General features: G+C 50.8%; 7 protein-coding genes across 7 annotated transcripts; 4 read left to right on the forward strand and 3 right to left on the reverse strand.

The window, feature by feature from the left end:
- Positions 1–1,240: 1,240 nt before the first annotated feature.
- UHO2_06513 (uncharacterized protein) lies at positions 1,241–3,772 on the forward strand (the record flags this gene model as incomplete). Its single annotated transcript, XM_041554929.1, has 1 exon — positions 1,241–3,772. The coding sequence occupies one exon, from the start codon at positions 1,241–1,243 to the stop codon at positions 3,770–3,772; it is 2,532 nt and encodes an 843-aa protein (XP_041410863.1).
- Positions 3,773–3,945: 173 nt separating this feature from the next.
- On the reverse strand, positions 3,946–6,147 carry UHO2_06514 (putative beta-adaptin; the record flags this gene model as incomplete). The annotated part of the gene is made up of 1 exon (XM_041554930.1): positions 3,946–6,147. The coding sequence occupies one exon, from the start codon at positions 6,145–6,147 to the stop codon at positions 3,946–3,948; it is 2,202 nt and encodes a 733-aa protein (XP_041410864.1).
- Positions 6,148–8,132: 1,985 nt separating this feature from the next.
- On the forward strand, positions 8,133–9,107 carry UHO2_06515 (uncharacterized protein; the record flags this gene model as incomplete). The annotated part of the gene is made up of 1 exon (XM_041554931.1): positions 8,133–9,107. One exon carries the CDS (start codon positions 8,133–8,135, stop codon positions 9,105–9,107), a length of 975 nt encoding a protein of 324 aa, XP_041410865.1.
- Positions 9,108–13,798: 4,691 nt separating this feature from the next.
- UHO2_06516 (uncharacterized protein) lies at positions 13,799–16,009 on the reverse strand (the record flags this gene model as incomplete). Its single annotated transcript, XM_041554932.1, has 1 exon — positions 13,799–16,009. One exon carries the CDS (start codon positions 16,007–16,009, stop codon positions 13,799–13,801), a length of 2,211 nt encoding a protein of 736 aa, XP_041410866.1.
- Positions 16,010–18,086: 2,077 nt separating this feature from the next.
- On the reverse strand, positions 18,087–18,907 carry UHO2_06517 (uncharacterized protein; the record flags this gene model as incomplete). The annotated part of the gene is made up of 2 exons (XM_041554933.1): positions 18,087–18,748; positions 18,835–18,907. 2 exons carry the CDS (start codon positions 18,905–18,907, stop codon positions 18,087–18,089), a joined length of 735 nt encoding a protein of 244 aa, XP_041410867.1.
- A 1,813-nt stretch (positions 18,908–20,720) lies between these two features.
- On the forward strand, positions 20,721–22,571 carry UHO2_06518 (uncharacterized protein; the record flags this gene model as incomplete). Its single annotated transcript, XM_041554934.1, has 1 exon — positions 20,721–22,571. One exon carries the CDS (start codon positions 20,721–20,723, stop codon positions 22,569–22,571), a length of 1,851 nt encoding a protein of 616 aa, XP_041410868.1.
- Positions 22,572–22,927: 356 nt separating this feature from the next.
- Positions 22,928–23,527, forward strand: UHO2_06519 (uncharacterized protein; the record flags this gene model as incomplete). Its single annotated transcript, XM_041554935.1, has 1 exon — positions 22,928–23,527. One exon carries the CDS (start codon positions 22,928–22,930, stop codon positions 23,525–23,527), a length of 600 nt encoding a protein of 199 aa, XP_041410869.1.
- Between the last annotated feature and the right edge of the window lie 689 nt (positions 23,528–24,216).

The raw sequence follows: 24,216 nt of genomic DNA on the forward strand, positions 1-24,216 counted from the left end.
AATTAAGTAGTTTATGTTATATTCCCTGGTGGTGTCGATGGTGCCACATACTGCATTTGTCAAGGCATCATCAAAACTCTGTTTCCACTTGGGGTGTTTCTTATCATATGTTCCCTCAAGATGTTTCATGGCATAAGGAACAGATCAGAGGAAGGACTTGATGTGAACATTCCAACTATAGTAGTTCTGTGATGTGAGCTTGGGCACCAGCTCGAGTAGCTTTGCCAGGGTGCAGAAGTTTTATTGCTTGCCACCACTGTCTTGGTCAGAATCAGAACCAGTTTCCTCATCATCATCGATCACTTCGACTTCTGTCTCATTGGTGACTTCATTATTGGCAGCTTGCAGCTGGGAAACTTTACCCTTCTTGCCTCCTTTAGTTCTACTTGCACCAGCCTGCATCTCAGCATTGTCTACCATAATGGTAAGGGGGGTCCCAGCTGGCTCGATTGGTAGAGCTTCAGACTCTTAATCAGTTGAAGATATACAAGTCCTGTACACTAAGTTGGGCTACTGACAAGCTCCTAACACAAGTGTATAGTTTTCATGTAAAAAGTCTTGAAATTTAAACTGTATGCTACTATGTATATGGTTACATATATATACCTGATGATCACCTCCAAAGCTCATCAATCCACGATGAGTCACCTCTTATTGTTGCCCCTGAGTTGTGATTTCCTGTGTGTCACTATGACAATGTATGTGCATCCCACATGTGTTGCCACTTATGCACATCTTCTCTTAATTGAGAACTTGCTCGTGTTCCATGGACTCCGTATTATTCTGTGAACCCCGTTGGGATGCCGACGCATCTTTAACTCAAACGCAGCTGATGCCCAGTGCAGATCGGCGAAAAAAAAAAGAAAAAAAAAAAAAAAAAAAGACGAATCGCGTCAAACTATTTGACCGGAAAGCACAGCCGGAAGAAGGTGACTCTGCGGCAGAACAGGCATGCTTGCTTGCTCGGGAGAGGAAAATTGGATTCGATGTTAGTGTGGAGCTGTTCGTCGCGAATGATAGACAGGGTTCAAGGTGAGCCTCGCTTCATCGTTCTGACCAACCACACAAACACCTGAGCTCAAGCTGCTCGGTCCATCGACATTGGCGAAGCAGCAATACCCACCTTCAAGAGCTCATGCACATCACATCGTCCGACGGACCACGGAGTAGATCATGCACTTCTGATCACTCGGGGACCCAAACTCAGATCAGGCTAGAGGAAGCACCTCGCTCATCCACCATGGCCGCACCAGGCACACCTCTAGGCGCCGCAGCGACGCAGGCCGTTGCTGTCTCGAACGCTGGCGGCCAATCGGACCCTCTCTTCGCTACAGCAAGGTCATCCACTCCACCACGCCATGACGCACGACCAAGCAGCACCACCGGCTTCCCTAACCGGGCACCAAGTCGAGCGCATACACCTGGCCCAGACCAGATGCCTCTCACAATCCACACAGCAGCACAGCGTGGTGACCTCCCTGCCATCATGCGATTAGTCGACTCAGGCAGGGCCACCGTCCACGACCGCGATGATGACAACATCACCCCACTCCACTGGGCTGCTATCAACGCCCAACTCGCCACATGTCGATACCTCTTAGATCATGGCACAGAAGTTGATGCCCTGGGAGGCGACCTTGTAGCTAGCCCTTTGCAATGGGCAGCAAGAAACGGCCACGTATACGTGCTCGAGCTCCTCTGCTCACGAGGTGCAGACCCAACCATTACCGACTCACAAGGCTTCAACGCACTCCATCTCACCGTTCATTCCAGTGCTGTCATGCCTCTCGTCCTCATGCTCCAACAAACCTCCCTCAGCTCACCTGAAGGCCTCGACTCAACCGACTCACAAGGCCATACCGCCCTCATGTGGGCAGCATACCAAGGCGATGCCATTTCAGTCGATATCCTTCTAAAACACGGTTCAGATGTTCACAAACGCGATAGTGCCGGCCTTACCGCTATGCACTGGGCTGTAGTCAAAGGCAATCGTCTCTGCATTCGTCTTCTTGCTGACGCAAAAGCTGATCTTCTGGCCAAAGAAGATTCCGGTAAGACTCCTCGGGATATGGCCATCGAACTCAAATCCATCGGTGCATATCGAAAAGCTCTTGCCGATATTGGCATCGAAGAAGACGGCCGTCGGAAACAGCGTACTTTCGGATCTAGCTCTGACCGGACAGCGAAGTTGGCGGTTATGTTTGTACCTTTTGCAGCGCTTGCCTTTATCTTTGCGACATTTGCTTCCTTGCCTTGGTACACAGCAGCGCCGTTTGCAGCAGCAGAGCTCTTTGGGATGCATCATATCGTGACTAGGGTGATATTGGATCCGCAGGAGCATGATTTCTTGCAGCGGAGCAATTACTTTTTGGCCATCGTATCGGCGAGTATTGCTTGGGTGGGATGGGAGTGGGCAGGGAAACTGGCGACACATACACCAGGCTATGCTCCGAACAATCTCTTCTTTGCTCTCTCCCTCATTGTTTGCTGTTGGAACCTCTTCCGCGCATCCACCATCTCTCCTGGGTACGCACCTCTTGCCCCCTCAGCACTACACCGTCGCGAAACAGTAACACAATTGGCTCAGCAAGGTCGACTCAACAGCCAAACGTTCTGCGTAAGCTGTATGGCTCGCAAACCCATCCGTTCCAAACACTGCAAACTCTGCAACCGTTGCGTCGCTAGGCACGACCACCACTGTCCCTGGGTCTCTAACTGTATTGGCATCGAAAACCATCGTCAGTTCCTGCTCTTTGTTGGTGCGCTTGTCATTGGGATTCTCCAATTCACTTACCTTACGGTCGTGTATTATGCGATCAACGCACCGCCATACGATCCTCTACCGGATAGTGCATACGAAACGTGTCACTTGCCATTTGCGTTCTTGTGTACCGCGACCACTTTCGATCCGTTCTTGCTGGGAGTAGCGGTCTGGGCGGGACTGCAGTTGACATGGACGATAATACTGTTGTTGGCGCAGGGATGGCAGATAATGCGCCAGATGACGACTCTAGAGGTATCAAATCTGGGCAGATTTGGATTCATGGGTGGCAAGGGAGGACAGAGTTATGCTGGTCAGACAAACTTTATTGCCCAACACTCGGCACAAGCACGGGGTGGTGGAGCAAGTGATAGGTTGCAAGGTATACAGAAACAGGTGGGTGGGGAGAATGGACAAATTGATGTCAACATCCCTACCGAGGAAGATGCTGCTTCTTCCTTCACCACTACTACGTCTGCTGGGCATGCCCACCCACATGGTCACTCACACTCGGGCTTGGGTACGTTGAAACGCATCTGTTCCGCATCCGGTGGCTGGCTGTTGTCCATCGTCGGCCTGGATCTCTACACCCGTGGAAAAGCAGGTGAAGGATTAAAACGCGCCAGTGCAGCAGCCAACCCTTTCGACCATGGCATGGTTGCAAATTGCAAAGACTTTTGGTCGAAAGGCCAGGATGTTGCGATAGACTACACTACACTGTATGATTTGCCAGCGGAGATGAGTCCAGGTCATTGTCAGGTGATGCCATTCCTGATCGATACTGTGACGGGAGCGAGGGGAGCGAGGTATGCTAGAGCAGGTGCGGGCGGCGGTGACTACTCGCTATTGAGGAGTGGTGAGGAGGAGGGAGAGGAGGAGGAAGATGGGGAGGAGGCAGTGGGAGGGCAACCGGGTAAGAGAAGGTGGAGTATGTGGAGCAATCTTAGGAACGCCACCACTCCAAGCTCAGGGCCGCTGTTGCCGACTTCGAATGCTCCAAATGGAGCTTGAGGGCCTCTGCTTTGACTTGACCTTATCCTCATGACTATGGATGCTTCAGCTATGACAGCACAATGATAAACCATGCACTTTTGCTGCATTGTAGAGTTCTGTTCTGCCTGTGATGGTGCGAATGTGTTGCATTCCTTTTCGAGACTCGTGTCAGAGTGTCAAGTGATGGACGCTCAATTGTCTAGATAAGAAGACTTGGGCGTCGGCCTATCAGCTTGATAGTTGGAGCTCGAAGAAGCCCCAAATACATCCTCGAGCATCGCATATGGATCCGCCTCTCCATCCTCTCCACCGCCGTTCAAGAGACTACCATATGCTCCACCTCTCCTCCTATCCTCATCATCCTCTTCCTCCTCATCCGCTCTCTGAACTCCCTTCGACTTGGCATCACCAACCGGCGCCGCAGCTGACCCCTGAGAGTACTCCGGCAACTTATCTGCCACCTCCTCCCTCGCAGCCTGCTTCTCATTACTGCTGCTAGTGCTGCCGTTATTGAGCGAAGCAGCATTCATCACCGGCCCCCTAGCAACAGGTTTACTGTACAAATGAGCCGAAGCATACCTCCTCGCACTTTCGTCTAATGCTGGCGAATCCGGAACATATCTCGCTTTGGCATCCCTGATAAACGTCTGGGGCTGTCTATGGAAGATACTTGCCAAACTTGCGCCATGCAACAACAACTGATCGAGTAGCTGCCTATCCATTCGATCCGTCTCTGTTGAAATCGCCGGTTTGCCACCCAACACCACCTCCCTTGCTGCTTCCGGATCGGTGGAAAGCAGACGCCAATACATGAAACCTCTGTCCCTCAAATCAGGATTCTCCACTTCTTCCGTTGCCCATTTCAACACCTTTGGTACCAACTCTCCTCCCGCAGTCGGACGCTTGAGGAAGAGCTTTACAGTAGCGGTGAGAAGTGCAAGCTGCACCTCAACAGGCTCCTCTAGGAAAGTATACAGGAAATCTTCCAGCAGCTCATCCGAGTTCTCAATCCGATCAGCATACTGTCCAATGATCCAAATCATCGCCGCCTTCGCTTCACTCTCATCCAAATTATCCAGATTCTCGCAAAGTGTCGAAATAACACTTTCATACCTATTCGGGTACTTCCTAAAGATATCTTTAATCACCACAATCGCCTCCTGTACAACATAATTCACCTTGGTCTGAATCAAACTTAGCAATGCTTGGATACACCTATCTGCCGAAGATTCGATTTTGATCGCCAACCTGCCAATACTACGCACCGCTTTCCTAGCAAAATCAACATCAACTTCAGACGCATACTCGCGAAGTTCGGCAAGTACTTGCTCGACATTCCTCTCGTTGGCGAGTCGATAGATGATTTCGAGTTTAGCCATTTTGACGTAGATCGGATCGTTATATTTGCAAAAGAAGACTTTGACTTCGTTTTGCAGCACCAAAGGACGTCGTTGAATGACGAGGAGGATGTTTCGAAGTGCGACGTATTGGACTTCGGGTCCCGAGGAGAGAAGTGTGACGAGAGGTGGGGAGAGTTTGCGACAGAGAGATTCCTTGAACTCGGCGCTGGCGATGTAGTTCATCAAGTAGAGGATGACTTTGGTGGAGGTGAGGACGACGGCTGAGTTGGCGTGTTGAAGTCGAACGGCGATGCGTTCAGCGAGGATCTCGGCATCGGCAAAGTCGTTGGGTACGAAGAACATGAGCGCTTCCAGAATGTATGTCTGACCCCATTCGGAGCATTCTGCGAGGGCGGACACGAGCTTCGAGGCGATGGTGAGGTTGAGCTTGAGTTGAATGTTGTCCGATCGTTCCGAGATCTCGACCAGTGCTGCTACTGCGTTGGCAACCACTGTGGGGTTCGCATCAGCTAGCAAGTCTCTCAGCATACCGATGAATGAGTGCTTCTCGATCAACCGCTTGTCATGCATATACAGCTTCGCGACACAGATAGCTGCTGTCTTGCGAACGTACGGATCTGCGTCCTTCAGCGAGTGTCGCAAAGGATCGATCAATGCAGTTAGCACCGTGGGAACGTAGATGTACGACATTGTTCGGATAGCAAGCGCCCTGATGAGCGGGTTGCGGTCGTTGCAGTCGGACAAGAAGCCGGGTACCGCATTTGGGACGAGATCTGGTTTTGCTCGGGCGTAGTTGATGAGGTAGAGGTAGACCATCTTCTTGATCTCGAGAACCTGGATGTTGATGCATTGGACGACGTCGGGGAAGAGTGCAGACATGTCATTGCCCATGGTAGCATTGGCAATGATCTTCTTGAGGACAGTCTTCTTGCGGACCCATCCTTTGTCCTTCTTGTCGGTATTGAGCTCAGCGCGGAGCTCGTCGACCTTGCCGCGCTGAAAGAACTTGGCATCCTTGCCGGATTCGGCCATGATGGGCAATGGTGAAGCACGAGGCCTTGGGCAGCGGTACTGCTATGGACTGAGATGACGATCTTGCGCAGTGGCGGCTGACAGCCAGTCGCAGGTAGTGTTCGTGTAGAGAAGCGTGCGATCGCCAAGAATGTCTCCTTGACTACCCGGACGAGGAATCGTTGCAGGAAGAGGACGGAGCCGAAGGTAATGCAAGTTAAAAGTGAACAAGCAAGCTTGAATTTGTTTCACTGAGACTAAGAGAAAGCGAACAAAGGGAAGCAGCGGTCGAGATGGTTGGGTGGCCAACAGATGAAAGGGTCGCGAGTGAGTTGGAAGAAGGACAGGCTGTCGACTTGCTCGGCCCGCAGCGCCGTTCTGTGGAGCAAAGTTGCCCCTTTGTTCGCTTGGCCAAAGCGTGGTGAAGCTTCGGCATCAATTTTTTTTTGAGTTCTGATTTGTGCGCTGAACAGGATCCAACAGTGTCTTGTAATTTGGAAATCAATGCCGCGCGAGAAGCCGCGCTCGGTGAAACTCCAGGCTGGCATGAAAACACATTATTCAGTTGCCTTTCTCGTCCGGCGGCATTTGACGTCCGACCCCTGGCTCCCGTGTCGATGATCTCTTCCTTCTTCTCTTAGCGTTTCATGGCATCATGCCAGCGGAACGTTGCGGACATTCGACTGGCTCGGCAACTGCGAAATCCTTCTACGTCGCGATGTATGAGACCGCGTCCAGCGAGATGCAGGACTGAGACCAACACTTCGGCTTCCTTTGTTTTTCGTGCCCATCACCTGTTTTCGACCGCGCATTCATAGTCCTGTTGCAGTCGTGTTGAGGTTTATACAGACTAGTTTAACTTGCCAAACCCACAAAAACATCGCGTAGCGAGGTATCCCAGAAGGAGGACCCAGAACATATTGAGTCTCGGTGATGTGAATGCAGAGACGGAGCTCCTACGACGACAGTGGCATGAATGCTGTGCCTAGACCTCTCCGACACCGAGCTACCCTGAGTACCCTGAGAACATTAGCTCTAACTTATGTGAGACTTCCCCTTCAGAGGTTTCTTGCTGCGACATCTCGTCTTTTCTTCCCGCCTATTTGCTTTCATCCGTATCAAGGGCTTGAGTGATTCTCAGACGTGGTACGCCTGACATCCCGTGACGGCAAATGCTAGCAGCTCATTGCCAAGAACAGGCGATGTCAACATGCAGCCAATCTTGCTCCCTGTTGGTAGCCTCTGAAACAGCAGCGACAACTGGGCGGATCCTTTCTAAGCAAAGAGGCCTCATACGAGCATAATATGACATTCAGCTGTGAAAGACACCTGCACAGCTGCTCAGACCGACAGTGTGCATCGCTCTGCATGGGCCACCAAGACAAGATTCAGCTTCAGCACAGGGGCCCCGGCAACGGAAGAGAAGCAGCCTAACCTAGCAAGTAGCGGCCATCGATGTCTTGCCTAATTTGATTTTCGCACAGAGCCGAGTCTTGTTGATGTTGGTGTTGGTGTCGTACTGAAGCGAACCGGCGGGTAAGGTAGTCCCAAATTCCATTTGTGCGCCCTACTGCCTGTCTGGAGGTATGAGCGGAGTTGAACACCTTAGCCGTGCCTTACAACTTGATCGACGTTGCAACGCCGAGCCACAGCTTCTTAACACCTCCTCCTACCTTTTCTGTATATTCCCGTCCCAGCCTCTTTTGTCTGCTGGGCTTGGTTCCGCTTTGTTGCTGAACATGGATCTCCGCCGTTGTGCGCTGTTCGCACTAAGTTACTTTAGGATTGAGTGCTCTTTGCCACGCTGTGTTACCCTGTTCTGTGCTTGACGATCTTTTCATGCCGCCGTTGAGCCATATATATCCCTCCTTCCTCGTACCTTGGATTGATCTCCATCCACTAATTCTCCCTCTCCATTTCTGCTCCCCTCAAGAAACCCCTCCTGATCCAATACTCTCTTTACACCACACACAGTCTCTACAGCAACCACCCAACAACTAACAACAATGAAGTTCCTCCCTCTCCTGTCCGCCGTTCTCCTTTCTCTCGCCATCGTTCGAGCTGACTCTCCAGTCGCAGAGCAAGGCAAAGTCCCTCAACTCATCGAACTCATCAACAAGCTCGAAAACGCCAACCCTACCAGCTCTGCTTTCCTTGCGAACTACGGCTCTGAGATCCCCGAACTCGCCAAGCTTCACCACGAAGTGGCTGCCCAGTCCAGCGAGCACTCTGTCAGAAAGCTTTACGGTGATGACGCTGCTGCTCAGAAGCTTTTGGGGCTCGTAACTGCAAAGGCTGCCGAAAAGCGTGAGGTTAAGCCTAAAAAGGAGAAGAAGGCTAAGGAGAACAACGGGAAGAGTGCGGCTCACAAGAAGGGGACTAAGAATAGTAAGCCTGTCCATCCTGAGCACCCAGCTCACCCTGCTCACCCGAAGACGACCAAGGACTCCAAGAAGACGACAAAGGGTGATGCTGTGAACAAGCACAAGCAGGGTCAGAAACAGTCTTCTGCTCACAAATCTACCCATGCTGCTAAGCCTGAACACCCCAAGACACACGGCGACGGCGTAAACAAGGGTAAACAGGGTCAGAAGCAGTCCACCGCACACAAGCCTGCTCACGCCGCCCACCCTGAGCACCTCAAGAAGGGCAGTGAGAAGACCAAGCGTGACGAGCAGGAAGATGAGGTCAAGCCTAAGAAGGAGGGTACTAAGAAGAAAAAGGCGTTGGGCCACAACAAGCAGGGTAAGAAGGCTCCCCCTGCTCACCCAGAGCACCATGCCCACCCTACCAAGCCGAAGACTCATGGCGACGAGATGAACAAGGGCAAACAAGGTGACAAGAAGAAGCATACTCACACTGCCCGCCCCGTCAAGCCTACTAAGAAGGAACACAAGAAGCCCGCTCACAAGCACAAGAAGCCCGCTCACAAGCACAAGTCCAAGACTGCTAAGACTGTCGAAGGTACCACCACTGCTTGATCCGGTATCACGTGCTGAAAATTAGCAATCCAACATGATGATGCGAGACAACATGAGGCGATAAAGGGGGGATCGGGCGAAGCCGATCCGGTCGAAGATAGGTTGGGGCCGATCTCATCAGAGATCGGATACAACACGGTCCCGCTTGTTGTTAGGGATCGTCATGAAGGAGGAAACACCCACACCTGGCATGTACCATCTAGATGTATATACAGTACACACATAAACTGTCCCAAGATTTTACATGTCACCATACATCACTCTAATGCTCAATAGCTATAAGTTGTATTGCCACACTGTCTGATATCATCTGAAAGTGCTGCTTCTTCTCTCCAAGACTGTGGAATTGATATTGACATTGACTAAAAAAATTGTGCTATGAAGAAGAGCCAAAAAAAATAATTATTGTGGGACAGTTTATGGAGTGCTCTGTCATGGGCCTGGATGCTCAAGAAGCAGGAGGGTCACGGGTTCATATGGAAGGAGCACAGGTATCGAAGATCTAGTCGAGATCAGTAGAGAGCGTAGTGCAGTCTCCATGGAGACCATGGACTCCTATGGACTCACATGCAAAGGAGGACCAAGCTCAAGGAGCAGGCACAGCCACGAAGAGGACCAAGCTCAAGGAGCATGCAGATGGTTACCACTCAGGGGCTCGAGAGACAAGAGCCAAAGGAACTGTCACCGATCAAAGGAGGAGGAGCAGTGTCGAAGGAGTCGACACCAGGTCATGAGGAGGAGGAGCAGTGTCGAAGGAGCTGACACCAGGTCATGAGGAGGAGGAGCAGTGTCGAAGGAGTCGACACCAGGTCATGAGGAGGAGGAGCAGTGTCGAAGGGTTGACATCAGGTCATGAGGAGGAGGAGCAGTGTCGAAGGAGTCGACACAGCTCAAGAGGCACAGGGGTGCCAAGCAGGAGAGGCCCCTGAGCAGTACTCGATGAAGAAGGTACTCTCTGGAGAGAGAGAGCAGGAGCAGCATCACTGGCAATGCTGAGTAAAGGTATATAACCATGCTTTCTCATCATCATAGGTCGAGTGGATCCTCATCCACTCTACTCACCATACAACTAGTTAATACTTTAGAAACACAAGTACTCATTAGTTACAGTCAGCATAGCAGCAATCTATCAAGGTTGCTCCTCATCGTAGTGTGTGTGTTGTATCACCACTACCTGACATCCGAAGGCGCCCATAGCAGGTTAGCGGTCCGGATATAGATAGAACCGAAGGCAGTAGTCCACTGCAGTCCGGGGATCACTTCAAGCATCAAGTCAACACACTGGACACTCGTGTTGACGCCACCAACCTTATCACCAACACCATCAACCTCATTATCATCGACATCACCAATCTCATCACCAACACCATCAACCTCATCATCATCAACACTCACACCAGACCTTGGTGTCATCATAACATTGATATTGATCGTGCCGAGCTACCCCTGAACGGAGTGTCCACAGAGGTCAGCCGGAACCTACGATAGTATATACAACGAATGCCACCTGCTGTCACTGCACAACTTGATAGTCACCAATACCGAGACAATAGCTGTCACACAGTTTGATAGTCACCAAGTATCTCGACAGACCGACCTGGGTTTCAGGCGCGAGACCCCTGACATGCTCCTCAAGAACACCTTAGTACTTTGTATTCCCTCCTTTGGCCTTCAGAACTGCCTTGATGTGGTCTGGCATGCTCTCTATTAGTATCCTACATGTCTCTGGAGTGATTGCTTTCCATTCAGCTTCACATCTCTTGAGCAGTTCATCCCTGGACTTTGCAATCATACTATACTGTGAAAGTCACATTTTGAGATGGTGCCAGAGATGTTCAATTGGGTTCAAGTCTGGTGACTGCCCCAGCCATTGCATAACCTTAATGTTATTGCCTTCCAACCATGTTTTTGTCTTCTTCGACATGTGTTTCAGGTCATTGTCTTGCTGAAATGTGATGTCAGTGTATGCATGCTGAAGCCACAAATCTGAGATTGTTTTCAAAAGCTTGTCATTCAGGATATCAATGTATTGGTCTGAATTCATTGATCCCAGCACCAAGCATATACCTCCAACCCCTTCCCACATCATACAGCCCCAGATCATGATGGAGCCACTGCCAAACTTGACTGTCAGCCTGACAAGCTTGCTGTTGAAGCCAGCTGTCATGGGCTTGGCGGCGCAGGAAGCGGGAAGACCCGACAGTTCATATGAAGGTAGTGCAGGAATCGAAGGATCAGGTGGATCGGTGGATTTACAGAAGAATTCAGCAGAATCAGTAGTAGACCCAGTTCTATGACAGATCTCATTGGGATCTGCACAAACAAACTCGATATCACAGATCTTACCAGAATCTGCAGTAAGTATGATAGTATGGCAGATTTCGTTGAGATCAGTGACAACAATGTTCATACGACGATTTCACATGCAAGAGGGACTATGCTCGCAAGCGAGGAGGATCGAGCACTGCCGAGACAGGGACCGAGCTCATGAAGCATGCAGACAGTTACTGCTCAGGGGCTCAGGAGATATGCAGACAAGAGAACCATTGCCAGTTGAGGGAAGAGGAGCTGTGTGGTGGGCACTGGCAAACCAATCATGAGGAGGAGGAGCAGTGTCAATGGAGTTGATACAGCTCAGAAAAGACAGGAGCAATGAGGTGTTGTGAGGGAGGAGTTTCAGTGGAGACTCCTGCACAGTACTCAGTGGCAAAGGTACTCTCTGGAGAGAGAGTTGGAGCAGTGTCACTGGCAACGCTGTGAAGAGGTATATAACCATACCTTCTCATCACAAATGGTTGAGTGGAGGGACATCCACTCTACTCACCATACAACTAGTCAATACTTTAGAAACATAAGTACTCATTAGTTTTCAAGTCAGCATAAGTTGCAATCAATAGATTGCTCCTCATCAAAGCACATGTGTTGTATCACCATTTCCTGATGTCCGAAGGTGGTTCGAAGCAACCAGCAGTCTGGATAACAATAGAACTGAAGGCAGTCGTCCACTGCAGTCCAGGGATCACCTCAAGCATAGTCAATGCACTGGACACTTGTGTCGATGCCACCAATCCATATTCACACCAGACCTTTGGTGTCATCAGCAAGTTCGCATAAGTTATTGATCGTGCTGAGCTACCTCTGAATGGAGTGTCTGACAGTGGTCAGTCGAAATCTGCAATAGCATCATCACAACTACAGATTTGAGCGAGAACAGTAATAGAGACAGCTCTACTACATATCTCGTGAAGAATTGCAATACCACAAGTGCTGTTGCATAACTCGACAGAATCGGTAATAGTATTGATACAACTACCGATCTCAGATTTCAGGTGCGTGACCTCTGACACCAGCATTCTTAATCCAACAGAACTGCTTCCCATCTGGTCCAAAGAAGTTGATCTTTGTCTTGTCAGACCATACCACATTCTTCCAATCCTCAACAGTCATGTCCTTGTGCTCATTCACAAATTTGAGACACACTTTGTAATGCCTCTTGAGTAGCTTCAGCTTATTCACTAACCTTTGTGCTTTGTAACAACAGTAATGAAGTGCTTTTCTTACTGTTGTTGGGCATGCTTTGATGTGAAATGTCTCCTGCAGTGCATGACATGCTTTCCTGACTGTGGAGGTCTAATTGAGCTCGAAATAGTGGTCCAGGAAGCAAACATGATGAGGCTGGAGTTTTCTTGGCTGGCCCCCCTTTGACTTTGGAGCATCAGCAGAGGCACTTTTGCTGATGTGAGACACCATAGACTTGCTCAGACTGAGTTTCTCAGCAACTGAATGGGTAGATTCTCCATTTTGGAGGTGAAAGAGTGCCAATCAGTGCTTCTCAGGAGTGGTTTTCATCATGATGGTATAGATATGATGGTGTCAGACTGGAAGTGCTGCTGGATTGCTCACAGTCATCTGATTGAGCTGAAACTTTCCATGTCACTACTTTCAATGTGTATGAAGGTGCCCACCAAGTTACATTACAAGTTTCATTGTAGTCAAAAGCCCACAAGGTCAGGAATGGAGTGGTGTTGCTATTTGGGAGCATGCTCCATAAACTGTCCCACAATAAAAAAAAATTTGGCTCTTCTTCATAGCACAATTTTTTTAGTCAATGTCAATATCAATTCCACAGTCTTGGAGAGAAGAAGCAGCACTTTCAGATGATATCAGACAGTGTGGCAATACAACTTATAGCTATTGAGCATTAGAGTGATGTATGGTGACATGTAAAATCTTGGGACAGTTTACACATGTACTGTATATATCTCACAGGGAGCACTAGGCTCTCGCCACATTCACTTAGTCAATTGAGTATATTTGTTCTGTCTATAAACTAGCAGCGACATCGTACTTAGACTCTCCCCGATCACCAGTATCGGGACCGAAACGACTTAAGTTTTCAACATCACGATGCTCGTCGGATCTCCACTTGAGCTCGTTACCTCCCCTCCCTGCTATCATATCACTTGTTCGTACTTCGATTTGTGCTTCTTTGCTGTCTCTCCAATTTTGGATAACCTTCAAAAAAGCGATGTTTGGTCAGAAAGTTGTGCAAGCTGCTCAGACGACACACGTGAGACCATTTTGTGCTGAATGCGATATTGCATGAGTTACAGTTTGATCATTGAGGGGAAAGGCTCAAGAGAGGGGCAGCATTCGTTTCAATGACAACAAGATGATGGAGATTCGGTAACTTAGAACGAGTTGTCGAGCAACTGATACGTCAACTTGCCGTTATCGTAGAAGAAATCGCATACCTCCCTATGCGGCACGCCACCATAAGTGATACCCTCGGGAGCGGACAGATACTGCGTCTTCTGCTCCTTTGCCTGAGTGAAAGCCTGCCATGGGTGGTAGTTTTGCACCTTGTTCGTATAGGTATAGCTCCTTCCCCTAGCCTTCAGATACGCCTCATCCGGGTTAGGAGTCTCGGACCTGACAAAAGCACTAAACGCATCCGCATTGTACGCCACAAAGTCCAAATACTGCCTGCTGACTTCAATACCTTCATAGTTCAAACTACCAAAGACCGACTTAATATCATCACCGTGGCACACCTCCACCCCTCTTCCCTCCGGAGTGCACTTGGGCGGCATACCGACAGAGTCAGGGTATCCAGATTGGGTCTCGTAAAGATAGATTTTGGGGAACTGTTTAGTCTTCTGTGCCATATCAACGATGCGTTGCGTAGAGCAGGTGAAGAAGTTGTAAGTGAAAGCGTTGGAGACAGTTTCTCGGACTGAATCGTTGTTGGCTGGATCGAGGTTAAATAATCCGGATTGTTCGACTTTGGAGATGAAGTCGGGTTTGTAAAGGGAAGAGAAGGCTTTGTCGAGTGCTGGTTGCGCGTTGGGTAGGGTCTGGTTGAGAAGTGGGTAGACAAAAAGGGTGCCTTCGCCTGAGGTGGTGCCGAGGAGGATGGGCACGTTGTTGGGAATGGTGCCGTTGCCGGCGAGGTAGAAGAATTGGTCATCGATCAGACCATCGGGTGTGGGAAGGAATGGCTCGATGGAGGCAGAGAAGAGCGATGAGCCAGAAACTTTAGCGAGCGTAACGGTGATGTTGTTGGTCGCGTTGGTGAAGGCAGCGCCCTGAACAAAGAGCTTGGGATCCTCCACCTTCTGCAGACATTCGACCATAGCGTGTCCACTGGTAGGGCAGCCCAGACTGGTAGCGACGGAGGGAGCAATGTACTTGGTCTGAACAGAGCGGTTGATCCAAGGGACCCAGGGGTTGGACAACATGAAACCGGCACGGAACAATCCCTTGGCTGCAGAACTGGCAATGAGTGCCGAAACACTCTGTGCACCAGCAGATTCACCACCGATCGTGATGCGATCGGGGTCACCACCAAACGCAGCAATATGCTTCTTGACCCATTTGAGTGCAAGAATCTGATCACTCAAACCGGCGTTACCCTCAAGTTCCTTGCCGGAAGCGAGCCAGCCAAGAGCGCCAAGACGGTAATTGATGGTGACAACGACAATGTCGGAACGCGAAGCAAGGTTGCCGCCGTCATAAGAGTGGAGCGAGTTGCGACCAGAAGTGAAAGCACCGCCGTAGATGGCTACGAGGACGGGCTTGAGCGCCTTCTTGCTGTACGAACCAAGCGAAGGAGTGTAGATGTTAAGATTGAGGCAATCCTCACCGACAGGCATGGGACCGAGCGGAGTGGTAGACTGAACACAAGCATTGCGGTAGCTGGTAGCATCGAGCATCTTGTTGCCAGTGTACGGCGTGGCATAGATGAAACGCTTATTGCCAACAGGAGCGTCGCCGAAGGGAACACCAAGGAAGCGGAAGGATCGTCGGTCACGGTAGCCAGTGAGCGTGTAGTCGCCAGCCTGAACAGTGATGAGCTTGTCAACGCCAGAAGTGCTCTCCTCGACATTGGCGTAAGGGTCGGCACGAGGGACGGTGGCAGGTGGTGCAGAGTGGGTGCAAAGGACTCCGAGCTTCTCGCCCCGACCGTAGGGACGAATGTCGTTTCGACTAGCCTTGTACGCAACGACGTTATTGGAGCTGTCATGGAGCCAGAAAGTGTCCCCCCAGCCGATGGTGCCAGCGTAGCGAAGGTAGTTGAACTGGTCGATCAGGTCAGATCCAACGCCACCCTGAAGAGAGCGGTCGAAGGGAAAGAGCTTCTCACCGATCTTCTGGCAGACTTGTGCAGCGCTGTCGGAGTTAACGGAGTTGGGTAGAAGAAGAGCACCGGTGGAGGCGTTGTTGCTGAGATCGTTCTGGAAGAGGATGTGAATAGGACCGAGTTCGGATTGCTTTACAGCGGGACCGTTAGCACTGAAAATCTTGTCTCGCTCGGCAAGGAAGGGGACAGCACCAACGATCAGAGTGCCCAAGGCGAGGGCGCCGACGAGTCCATCAACAGCGGAGGAGAAAGACTTCATTGCGGCGGTTATGATCATTACAGATCCAAGTGACAAGGATCTAGGTAAAGTCAGCGAAGGCCGTGGTTAGAGAAATTACCCAGTGATGAGGACCAGAATGAGTTCAAGTGATTGCAGATGCGAACGATACGATTCAGAACTGATACCACTTTTGCTCAGGCCGATGCTGAGGTTGGGTGTCTAGGTGGCTGCTTAAGCAAGATGGCAGATGAGACAGAAGAATCGTTACAGCCAGCCACTTGGGGGGTGCTGCAGAAGTAACGAAGAAGAAGAAGAAGAAAGGGGAAAGGGGGAAGGGGGAAGGGGGAAGGGGGAAGGGGGAAGGAGAGGGGAGGAGGAAAAGACAAAGATGTGAAGGTGGCCTGGAAAGCTAAGAAGGTGGCGGATATTCAACGAGTAGCAAGGCGGGCTGCATTGATTGAGTTTTGACAGGGGGATGCAGGCACAAGAGTACCACCATTATACCATGTACGTATTGTCGTTAAGGCAAATGAAGCGTGGTCATGGTGCAGTCCCCATTGAGAGAGTGGGACAAAAAATGCATAGTTTGACTTTGCGGGGGCGGCGGAACTTGGAAGGCCGGAGCAGAAGATCTTGGCAAGCGAAGGTGCAAGAATACGAGGGAGCGGAGCATGACTTTCCTTTTGGTTGCAACACAAGAGCGCGGAGCAAGCAAACGAGAGCAAACACATCTGTTTCATTGACAGGAGATAGGAGTACGAAGAGTGCGAAAGCCGAGGAGAAAAAACGGAAGGGTCCGTGTCGCTTCTGCTACAAGCGAAGTGATGTTGCAGCAGCTGAGTGGGAGAGAGAGACTGTGTGCGGAGTGCAAGCTTGTCAAGTAACGGAGCCAATCCGGGCTAAAGGAGAATCAAACACGGCATGGTGAGACAATGCAGGAGCGACAATGGTCTAATTGACCGTCTTCACATCATCTGTTATTAGTGATTGGCGTAGCTTCATATGACTGCATGGTACGTGAACGTGGGAAAGGATCGAGACAAGGCAGTGTTGCAAGACATCGACTGAAATGCAGATGAAGGAAAGGCAATCACAATAGCACGAGGCAAGGCTCGAGCGCAATGAGGACGGACAGGCCCTCTCACTGCTTGTGCCGTGTAAAGCAGCAACGCAACATTTTGCGTCCTCTTGATGAGATCTTTGCATCATATCTTTACTCTCTTTGTCGGTAGCTTTCGCACTTTGCACCACAGCACTAAGAGAGTACTGCACCAAACTGAGAGCCTCTTCATCGGTCCATTGCTTTGCTAGGCGGAAAGAGGAGTGGACCAACCGGTCATTGCTGGTACCGGACCCATTTGAACCCATCCGAATAGATCAGGGATAGACGACAGAGTGAACATGTGGCGAGCCCAGTCATCCTCGCCTCTGAGTCTTGTGGAAGAGTCAGAAGCGAGGATGCGGGGAAAGAAGAGACACCGAAGTTGCAACGCGAGTTTGGTGGAATCTCAACGCTGACGCGCCAAATTTAAAGATCAAGTGGCAAGTTGGTGACAGGCGCATATGACACCATCGATTGGAGGTCGTTGAGCATAATAGCGAGCCGAAGAGGTGACGACCATGTATCATGCTGAGGGGTCGTATGAGGCAAGATTGCATACGGATCTCTGTCGACCGCTTTTTGTGGATTGCCCGCCTTTTTCACTTGGCACTGCTGCACCTTCTCCTGCTCCAGTCACTCGGCAGGCCAATTCCGAATTCCGCCAAGGCACAACATCTCGTGCCGCTTTAAGACAGTAAAGATTCGTGGTGCAGGTGAAGCAATCGTCGCGGACGTTGCACAAGGCTGCGCTCGTCGGCCTTGCCTACAGCAAGGACTTTGGCTTGGTGTACAAGCAACCCTGAAGCTCATCTATTGCTTTCTCGCTTTCTGTCTCACTACTTCAAGAAGATCAAATAAAGTTGCCCTTCGAGCGTAGCACGCCTTTGAGCTGGACTCACAGATGCAGGAAGAGAGGGCAATAGCATGTGGTTGGAGGGTATATGCGACATGTCTAGGTGTGTGGAACTGGAAGAGGTGACTCCTTTCCCGTCGCGTTCAAGAGTGAAGATGCATCTAGGTGAAAGAGATGCTCGAGACACCACCGGTACCGCCAGGGACACGAACACGACGGGTAGGTCGGAAGCCGTTGTTCATCACAGCGTCATTTCGCACGCCCCCGTACACACCAGGCTTCTCTCCGCTAACATGGTCGTGTAAATGCGACTCGTTGGCAATATTGCCACTGGCAACACGCCTAGCTGGAGCAGCACCAAGGGGTTCGAAACCATCGTCTGCTGGTGCTGCTGGGGCGGCAGCAGGTGCGGGTGTGAGTGCACGGCGGGCGGGTGTAGGGGCTTGCTCCTCTTCCTCAGCGCCGCTACCAAAGAGTGCTGTCACTTGTGCGGAGCCACCACCGGGAAGCTGGCGGACCTTGCGGCTGGGTCGGAAGACCTCGCCTGAGCTTGTGTAGACAACGTTGGCGTCCTCTTCAGTCTGTGCTGGTGTGTTTTCGAGGGACTGTTGTGTCCGAGAAGGTTGCTGCTGAGCAACAGGCGGTGCGGAGGCGGCGGAAGAAGGACCAGCCCCGTCCGAGACGGTCAATTTGCCGATGGTGGCGTACTTTGGCAGCTTGGAGAGCTCGGTGAAGTTCGGACCAACGTGAACATTGTGCTGCTTGAGAAAGACAACAAAGTCTTGTTTGGTGAAGACGATGTGGTGTTCTTGAGGGAGACAGCCTGTTAGACAAATAAAGCAAGATGGAGACTTATGTTGAGCAAGGCCTGTCACTTGTGCTAAAAGTGGCTACGGCCTCGAAACTTACCGAGGTGGTAGGCCCAGTCCTTTGGGTTGGAGTTTTCCTTGTCAAAGTTGGGATTGGGGACGAAAGAAGTCATGTTTTTCTGTGGTGTTCAACAAACGGGGTGAAGGTAGATGAATCGAGATGATGGAAGACAAGGATGCAGAACAAGTCGTACAAACAAGCTTTCAGCGAATAAATGCAGGTGTTGGTCTCTCGACTTGGGCGAGACTCTGCTCGCTCTGTTTGCTTGTGTTGTTGTTGTTGCTTCTTCGAATCTGAGAAAGTGTCGTTCTCCTGCTGTTGCGCAAGGCACGCGTCCAGCGCGTCTTTCGTCCTGTACTCAAGAAAAAAAAAAGAAAAAAAAAAAAAAAGGAGAAAAAAAGAAAGAAAAAAGAGTCTCGATGTTGCTTATATAACACTAACATTGGCAGAAAAGAAGGGTTCATCCTCCGCAAACAAATCCAATTTCCACATACACGAACCGCATACATCCAACGTAGTGTAGAAGACACGCTCTTCAATAATCGTTCCCAAGGCTGCTCAGTGTCTGCGACAGCTCTTTGGGCAGCCCGGAGATGCCAAGAGGAGGTTAAACCAATAGCATGGTTGGCAGGCTTCGTCCACACTGTCTCATCTGTATTTTGTGTTGGCAGAGAGCAAGTTGCAAGCAAGCCGAGAAAAGATTCCTATGCCTTTCGTACCACGGGTGCAGGAAAGGAAAGGAAAGGAAAGGAAGAAGAGAAGGTCCTTGCGCTTCATCACTGTCGAATGCGTTCCGACAGCCTTGACAGATCGCCTTCAGATCGCCTTGGCGTAGTGGAAGAGGTCCAAGCTTTCTTTTTTAGCCTCTGCATGCTGGATCTGACCACGAGCACTTCCTTGCTTCCTCGCCCTTTACATGCAAGACAAGCGCCGACGAGACAATAGAGGCGTGTGCGCTGGATAAAGTCTCATGCTTCATCATCAACGAACCCATTCACGAGCCTAGAGAATCGATGAGAATGCGATCCGAGCCCCTCTCTGATTCGCATACATCCCACTTGCTTGCTTAGCCGATAGATGCAAGGTCCATCTGTTTGGATGATCGAGTAAAAGCGGTGGTGCGCTCGTCCCGTCATCGCATCTGCAGCCCGCCGTTCCTGATGAAGAACTGGCGTCCTTGCTCATCAACATGGCCGCTTAAGCCAAAGGAACGCACAGGCCCCGCAAAACCATCTTAGAGCAAAGATAAACGGCGGAGCGCATTCATTCACATTCATTCACATTCACTTGCAATAGCCCTCTTCCAGTCACATGCCTGAATATTCTATGCTCGATCTTAGCTTTGCCTCGGTGGGATCATGCATGTCGAACCTAAGCTTAACTCTACTGCTTCACCAGCCTCGAGCTCAACCTTGTTCTCTGTCTATAAAGATGCTGTCAATGCTCTTGTCGATGCCGTTCCCACCCTTCTCCTTTCTTCCCTTTTCTTTCTCTCTCTCTCTCTCTCTCTCTCTCTCTCTCTCTCTCTCTCTCTGAGCTCAGCCTTTACCGTCCTGTTCCTCTCTTCACCTCTCCCCCCGCGTTCGGAAGTGCTCGACCGGTTCATCTCATCTCAACTTTTCTCAAAAGCTATCCTTTCCACAACACTCATTTGCCCAGCATATATTCAGAGCGCATAGGCCATAAGCTTAAGTTGAAGCAGCCACCAGACGAGTGAAAGGCTTCCTTTCCGCATCCATATTGTCTAATCCGCTGCGACTTCATCTCGCTCTGCCGCCACGCTGCGCTCTGCAGTCAATCTCGCTTCTTTTTGCACCCACCAACGCGCTTACTTGCGTTCGAGTTCACAATCTTTGTCGAGGAGGGGACGATCTTCCACTTCTTGTTCGCTCTCAACTCCGCAGTCTTCTGTTCCGATATTAATCATGTTGCACCATCCTCCTCGCTCGATGCATCATCATCACGATCCTTTCCACTTCTCCAGTAGTCCGGAGAGGTTGGTGACACGTCCCAACGTCGCCACACGTCCCAACCCTTATACTGTCAAGTCTCAAAACACGTTCTACACTTCGCTGCGCACAACCGCTCAGCTCTCTTCCTTTGATCCGCAACTCAGCACACCTTCCTTCACACGTTCATCCGCCAACCAATCTCGCACCATCGAAAGTCTCTACAGCTCGCTCGAAGTTGCGACTCGCTCGCCAAGATGCTCCTCCAAGCCGCAACTCACCCCTGAAAAGCGCTGCCCTTTGCTCACCATGGTTAAACCCAAGCCAAGGCCAGTCAAAGCAATGGCCCTTAGCGCAGAAGTAGCTGCTGCAAAGCGCTTAAGCTCTCCCAAGTTGGCTTCGGCAGCTGCTGAGAAGCGACAGCGGAACGCGCTCGAAGCCGTTCAGCAGAACACAAAGGTGGTGAAGAGGTCACACTCCGAAGTCCGCAGGAGGTCTGAGTCTCCCGCTCTCTCCTCCTCGCCACTATCACCAACGCCAGTACGCCATCCTGCTCCAAGGAAGCCGGTTATGCAAGTGCCGAGAATCACCATCCGCCCGCCTACTCCTGAGCCCGAGCCGCATCTCGACCGCCTGCTCAGAAGAAAAGCCAACGGTAGCGTCGATGCCCAAGACTCGAATGCACCGCTGTACAGCAACTCACTACTTCGCGGCCTCATCGCAGATCTCTCCAATGTAGAGGACGGTATCGACGAGATTCTCGCCAAGTACCTGGATGTCCGCAAATGCGCACGTCCTCTCAACGTCGAGCTGCTTCGATATCTCACTACCTCCATCTGCAGGCTGTGTTCCTTTGTCGAGGACCCTGATTCCGAACTCGGACTGCCAACTTTCCGCGCCATCAGTAGCCAGCTTTTCAGACATACCATCACTGGTTTCTTCCACTTGCTCGACGATACACTGGCTCCTTACGCTACCGCCTCAAGTCTTGCTCTCGTCTCGGCCAGGATCCTCGAGGACTTTGACAAGGCTATGAACTATTGTTGCCGCCTCGCCAATGTTCCCAGCGATACCCACCAGCGAATTAAACACGGTCAAACCTTCTTACGTGTGCTCAACGAGGAGCTCGACAAGATACTTGATCGCGGCCTTGCTCTGACCGACATGTACAATAAGCTTGCTCTCCCTGGCAGAGGTCCTCCCAGCTTTCCAGACTTCACTGGTGATGTCAGGAACAGCGATGATGATCCCTCCTCCTCTGCAGGGCCGAGCGCATGGGAAAGACGAGCACGATGGGTCAAGAAGCAAGCACAGGAAGGCAACCGGCGCGATCAATTTGTCGGCATCGACGTGGTCAGGTACATTGGAGAGTTGGCCCTTCACAAGGTCGTTGGTCCCTCAGTGTTGACCAGTTGGCTCGACCGCTTCTTGACAGGCACTGTACATCTCGACATCCCTTCCGCATGGGAGATCGAATGCGCCTGTGCCCTTCTCATTACGGTGGGCGAGATGCTAGATCGGAAGACAGAATCGAAGCATGTCTCTCTTTCCCCCGCAGAACCGGCCATGAGTCAGGCGGGATCGAGTCCGACTGCGTCGTCTTCAAAAAACCAAATGAAGGCCGGAAACGTCGATGTAAACCTGCAAGAGAATCAAGGTTACAAGAGCTTAGAGGCGGCAATGAACAGGATTGACTACCTTGTCAACAAATCTGACATTAGCGATTCGGCTCGCGAGTGGTTGATCGAAGTGAAACAACTACGTCAATCTGGATGGAACCGCGAGTCGGATTTGGACTCGTTTGACGACTACAGGCTCAGGGATTGATTCTATGTATTTGTACTGTACACCTTGTCATTCCATCGTACTGCATCAGTGATGTCGTCCGCCAAATGTGTGGTTAATGACAGAATAAATGCTCCAGGGCTTGCGTGGTGGATCTAAGTGGCCGAATTTGTCGAGGTTGTGAAAGCCCAAAGTCTAACAACGGAAACCCTGGCCCAGAAAAATTTGTCTCGGATCCGAAAGCTGAGAAGCTCTGTCAAGCCAAAAATTTGGATTCGAGCTTTCTTCCAACACCATCAGAACAACCACACCTTCATCTAGTACACTCACTACCTCACAACCTTGATTCCATTAGACCATCATTCGGAACGGCCAATCACCACATCGCATACAATATCATGTCTCAGCTGCGTAACGCAGTGGCACGGCCTATACGGGCTGTCGTATTGGTCGTTCCTTCTCAACGAGTCGCCCTCGCTGGTCCCTCTAAAACCTCTAGCGACATCAGCATGCTCTGCCGCACCTTCGCTTCCACCTCACTCCAATCTGCAGACAAGCCATTGTCCTCAAAACCAACCACAGCCGCCGTATCAGCGTACACAGCCATATTGGACTCTCTCACCGATTCCTACGAGAAGACCATCCAAGGTACTGGTCGTCACTCTCGCCCATCCGATGGTCGCCGCGGCTATGTCGAAGACCTCGAAGCAGACTGGGCAGCTCGTGCAGTCCACGGCGAGCCCTCTTGGCCGGCAACACCTTTCAGTGGACGCAGCATTCGCGTCACCCCACAAGCTGACCCTTCGCGTGCTTACGCCCAACTCGCTGTGCTGCTCAAGAGGAACAACGTTAGACAGGAGTTGAGGTTGCAGCAGAGATACGAAAAGCCAAATGCAGAAAGGAGGAGGAAGAAGTCGGAAAGGCACCGGAGAAGGTTTGCGGATATGGTCAGGAAGAAGGTTCAGTTGGTGATGGCTATTAAGGCCCGTGGTGCTTAGGGTGCCATCGCTTCAAGCTTGTAGAGCTGACCCGCTACTCAAAACGAAACGAAGGCGTTGGCAACGAACGAAGGCAGCCCTCGCTGCATGGGAACGATCAGCTCTATCGCTCTTACCATTCTTATCATTGTAGTTGTATCATCATATAAACAAAGACTCAATTTTGGGGCAGAGATCGCTGCGATTACCTCTTCCGATCATTCAAGCCATGGCGAATGTACAACCAGTCTGTGCCTGTGTGTGGATCTGAGCGTCAGATTGCATACAGTGACTCCGAGATGTGGAGTGATTGCAATTGCCCACACCAACAGGAGATAGGTGGGTTGGTCATATCTCCATCGGAGTCAGCCTAGCACGTTCTCTCATTACAAGCGCTTTACACCAATCGCCGGCTTGCCAGGCTGTCCACTATCCGTACGACTCCATTACTTCTGATGCAATTACCAGGCCGAGTAACTCAGCACAGCACAACAAATCGCCGCTTCTTTAGCACATGAAATGCCCGACAGTCGAACAAATTGACTAATACCAAGCCTTTCCCGCAGAACCGCATCGTCATCTTTCTCATCTCAGCATGTATAGATCTTTCCGTCTTCCTTTGTTCTTTGTCTGTGTGAGAAATGAAAAAGCGCACCCTCTTTGACGCTCGGCCTTCCAGATTGTGCCGACTTGTGGCGTTCGTTAAGCTT

The sequence above is a fragment of the Ustilago hordei genome (assembly GCF_900519145.1).
Source record: "Ustilago hordei strain Uho2 genome assembly, contig: UHO2_contig_19, whole genome shotgun sequence".
Taxonomy (NCBI): domain Eukaryota; kingdom Fungi; phylum Basidiomycota; class Ustilaginomycetes; order Ustilaginales; family Ustilaginaceae; genus Ustilago; species Ustilago hordei.